General features: G+C 40.1%; 1 protein-coding gene across 4 annotated transcripts in view; it reads right to left on the reverse strand.

The window, feature by feature from the left end:
• The window catches only part of LOC122262871 (uncharacterized), a 165362-nt gene that overhangs the window by 2021 nt on the left and 158341 nt on the right, over positions 1-5000 (reverse strand). For all 4 annotated transcript variants that reach the window (XM_086555055.1, XM_086555054.1, XM_086555058.1 and 1 more), the window contains 3 exons: positions 2685-2801; positions 243-352; positions 1-60 (listed from right to left, as the gene is read on the reverse strand). The exon at positions 1-60 is cut by the window's left edge and continues 56 nt beyond it. In XM_086555055.1, coding sequence (XP_086411181.1) covers positions 1-60; positions 243-352; positions 2685-2801 — 287 coding nt within the window. The remainder of the gene's footprint in view (positions 61-242; positions 353-2684; positions 2802-5000) is intronic.

Below are 5000 nucleotides of genomic sequence, written 5' to 3' on the forward strand. Positions count from 1 at the left end.
TTCCTTGTATTGCACCTTCAGTGTGTCAAAGAAGAAGCTCACTTGGTAACCTACGGGTCCCTGGTGTAACAAAGTAATGGAGATAATTAGAAAAGATAAAATCTTATATGACTGTGCAAACACATCATGTAAGGATGACATAACAGTTGGTAAATAAGTAGTTATTTTTCACCGTAATCACGAAGTATGTGTATGGAACTATCATAATCATATTATAACCAGCACCAACAAGTGCCACTTACTGTTATATTGAATTCACAGTGATAGTCTGCCGGGTACAGGCTGGGATAATTTGGAGACATCAGAACCGCCAGTGGTTCTTCCTCCGTCAAAATGACCTCATCGCATAAGTCTGTGGGTGGCATGAAGACGAATATTACTCACCTAGCAAATGGTTTAAATTCTAAAAATAAAATATAAGATTGACAATTGAACCAATGTCATAGTAGAACAAACTGAATCCGTGCCCATGTTTAGGTGTTTTAATTTTTATTCAATTTATTTTTTTATTTTATTTTTTTATTTTTTTTTTTGCCTTCAAGAATTTCTGTGGTGCGAAACTGTATTTTCCCCTTCCTGTGTGGTGGTATGCATGTATATATACATGTATATATACCTATATCTATTTATATATATATATATATATATATATATATATATATATATATATATATATATGATGTATAGCTTAAATTGCCCTTATTCTTAGAATTTAAATCCCTGACCAAATTGTATTCGGGCTTTCTTCAGAAATACCATCCTACCCATTCTTCTCTTTCTCTTGACTCCCTCACGGGATCCGAAGCTAGTAACTTCATTGATCATTTGTTGTATGCAGTATATTCCAGTTGCTGATCCAGTCAATCTTCGATGGTATCTTTCCAGCCTCTGTATTTTTTTCAGAGAAACTCTACAATTATGTGGTATCTTCTCTTCCTTGTCTGTAAACGTGTTCATAGTTGACGCATACACACTCCAGGTGCCACTTCTGTGCCTCAAGAACGGAATGCGTTTGGTGCCCTAAGACTACAGCACATCAACATCCAGAGGCTCCAGGGGACTTAGGAGCTGCTACGTTGTGAGCCTATGATCTGATTTTCTATGGGAGGTTCAGCATGGTCGCACGACCTCCTTAATTGGGGTCCTCTTCCTCTCCCTTAGGAGGGACTTACAGGGTCGTCCGATGGAGTGTTACCTGATATCTTTATGCTTCTGTATTTGGTACTTCTCCTTCAGACGTTATTTCTTTTTTCACTAGACACTGAACCTTTGATTATTATGTTCTGCTGTGTTACAATCCCACAGTTCATCTGCAGGCCGAGACCCATTCCCCCTCCTCTGACGACATGCATTCCCGTAGGTTCATTCTTTCCTACCTGTGCTCACTTGCCCAGCCATCACTCACAGGTCACTTGGGAGACATTGCCGATTCCATCTGATCAAGGTAGGTATATCATAGCGGTCTTTCTTTTTCAAACGTCGAGACGTCGTACGACTCTGACTGGGTCACTGTGCAGGTTGCTAGCTCCATCTCCGAGGGATATTGGATATCGTCATGTGACGATGTTTTTGGTAACTCTGACGGCCAGGCTTCATATCTCAAAGTTTGAGGCACCTTCTCGGGCTCTGGTGGTCTACGGTTTGTGGCCCTTCGCCCCCATTCCTAGATCTGTTGCAAGATATTTTTGGGCCTGAGGTGGTCCTTGCTTGGTGGGCGGATGGTTCTTCCCCTATTCTGTGTCTATTTGCAGTGGTGAGGGGTTCTTACTGCTAACAATAGCTGACCCTCTGTAGGCATGGCCAGACTCACAGAAGATCTACTCTTATTCTCATGTCGTCACTTTATTAAGAGACATGCCATGCGGATTCATTACCACTGTTCTCCTGGCCTAGTGTTATGCTTCGATTCTTGTAGTTATATAATCGTTTGATTGCAGGTGGAGTCAAGGCTGCAGGTTTTAGGTTGAAGTCTGTGTTACGGTCCCTCTTTTTCAGTTTTGTTTCCAGGTGGTACTAATTTCACTAGATAAGACACATGGATCGATAGCTGGTGATCTAGTAGTATCTGTGTGTATAGTTCTCTACCCTTGCCATTACGGCCACATTTCTTAAATAGTGGCCACTCCTTTCCCCTATCCTTATGCGACTGATTTGTTACATATTTACCTCAGGATTACTTGGATCTTTAATGCATGCTTTGACACAGCAAATATGCCTGTTGGAATGCCCATTTTGATTGGCCAGTGGTGTACATGAGTGCCCAGCCATTGGTGCAAAGTGCTCTTCACGGTAGATGAGGTCAAACCCGGATGCTTTTTGGTCAAGTGCATTCAGATTGTTTCCTTATGGGTACTACACACAAGGATTTTCTTTAGAGGGACGGCCGGATGACACCTTTCCGTGATGGGATCGGTTAGGAAGGTTAGAGGTCATAGAGAGTTACTCCTGTCTGATTTCTCCCGAGTCTTTCTTCCCGTTAGTTTACTTGCAGTGAGGACGACCCGTGTGTGTGTGTGTGTGTGTGTGTGTGTGTGTGTGTGTGTGTGTGTGTGTGTGTGTGTGTGTGTGTGTGTGTGTGTGTGTGTGTGTGTGTGTGTGTGTGTGAGACCGTGCCTAGGTATCGTCGTGCGTGTATCTTTCACGAAGCCATACAACCTGAATTCCCTGTATAGCTCCTCACTTACATGGCAAAGGAGTTGTGGTTGTCGATGTGGAGGTTGAGGTGGTGGTGGTAGACGTAGTCGTGGAGGTCGTAGTCGTTGAAGTGGTAGTGGTTGTGGTGGTAGTTGTAGTTGGCACCACTGCAAAAATGAATCAATCTTTAGTAAAGACGTAAAAAAAAAAAAATAATAATAATAAAGTAAAATAATGATAATTATAAATGATAATAATGATTATAATAAATGGACCTAAATAAAGATATGGTTTTACTTCCTTGTGTGGAGATCCAAGTGGAAAAGTGTAAGTGATGGCAAGTGAAATACGACACTGGATTGTTGTTGACTAGGACGGGCAGCGGAACACTTACCCTTTGAAACCGGAATCATTTGTCAATAATCTGGACTTCAAGAGATGATGAGAAGATAATGAAAAAGAGAGATAAATGCAGAGAAAACTCTCTTTTCGATCCGGTGAGTTTGTGTTGTGTCATCTGAAACATTCTAGTTTCTCGCTCGCCGTTTTCTAATGCAGATTAGGTCATACATGTGTGTTTGTGTGTGTGTGTGTGTGTGTTTATATATATATATATATATATATATATATATATATATATATATATATATATATATGTGACTGTACGTTTCGAGAAAATATTTCAAAAAGTAGAATATAAACGTACCATGACCTTGCTGACTGCCTGGCATTCTAGTTGGTGCTCTCCCTATATCATTTAGGATAATGTTAAATGCACTTGAACGGCTGTAGCTTTTTGGACTACTTGAACTACAACTCTTGATTGAAATACTAGAACTGCTGATACTGGAACTACTTGAGGGGAATTGCATGCCATTTGTAACAGCCAATTTGACACTACTATTAGATGAGAGATTGCCATAACTTGAGTTAATGCTACAACTTGAAATGCTGGAATAACTTTCACTGGAACTACTGGAGGTACCACCTGTCCCTAAGATTTATAAAACATAAATGGTTAGTAAATAGTTATCTAACACGGATATATTTTCTCAGTTTAACTATGGTACGATTTTCACTGTAGGAACCCTCAAGATATTAGCCAATAACATATGATATCTAACCAGTCACATGACCTACCCTGGCCAGTTAGAAGGCCTGCTGCGTTGGATTTCGAGCCTCCCCTTTGACTAAGACTAGAAACGCTGAGTCGACTCGAACTGAAGCTATAGGGAACGCTTTTGCTGGAACTTGATCCTACAATACTTGAATTCAAGTTTGATTTATCGCTACAAGCATTAAAACCAGAGGATCTGGAGGTAATGATTGAACCAGAACTTGAGCTGTAACTTGATTTAGTACTACTAGGAGAACTAAAACTTGAGATGCTTGAAAATACACTGTAATCTGGGGAGATACCTATATTGGCAGATGTTTTACTGTCTGACAATAGTGAAACTGATGAACTGCTTGATGCCGATTTTGTGTAACCACCAATTCTTGATATGCTCGAGGAAGAACTTAATTTCAATGTGCTAAAATATTTAGAACTGCTATCTGAAGGAGATAAGCTATCACTTGGGCTTGGTGAGCTATCTGTGCTAAAGCTTGAAATACTTGAAATTAAACTGTAATCTGGAGAAAATATTTCATTGTTCGACGTTTCACTGCTCTCTGAAAACGCTGAAAATGACGAACTACATGATCTTGATCTTCGAGTAAATGAATTCATGTTCTTTGAGCTTGCCGACCTCATGCTAGATAAGTTTGAGCAAGAGCTTAATTCTAGGCCAGAAATGCAAGGAAGATTGGACTGTAAACTATAACTACTCTCTGAAAATGCTGAAATAGATGAACTACATGAGGTTGAACTTGTATAACCGTCTTCTCTGAGAAGGCTAGATGAAGAACATGATTCTAACATGTGAAGGTGACTAGAACTTAAACTATAGGAAGCACTGCTTGATCTCGAAATACTTGAACCGAAAGTGAACTTATCTGTGCAGGATCTTAAACCTGAGAAGCTGAAGATGCTAGGTTCCGTGACTGAACTTTCGATTAAACTACTTGAAGAAGAACTGGAGCTGTTACTTAATGCATTCACGGGAGGAAAAGTTGAAGGTGAGCTGTAGAAACAGCTTTTTGCACTACTTTCTAATGATACAGCGTCACCTAAGCTTGATCTGCTACCGTTGCTATAACTTGGTATGCTTGAATAAAAATCAAAATCTGAGTTGACTGCACTGTTAGATGTTTCAATGCTCTCTGAAAATGCTGAAATCGATGAACTACATGACATGCTGGTACTCAGAGTAATGTTACTCGAGCTTGCATAACTGCTAATACTGGATGTACTGGTGCAGGAA

The sequence above is a fragment of the Penaeus japonicus genome, unplaced genomic scaffold (genome assembly GCF_977035675.1).
Source record: "Penaeus japonicus unplaced genomic scaffold, GWHDUDI00000001_assembly GWHDUDI00000030, whole genome shotgun sequence".
NCBI classification, from domain to species: domain Eukaryota; kingdom Metazoa; phylum Arthropoda; class Malacostraca; order Decapoda; family Penaeidae; genus Penaeus; species Penaeus japonicus.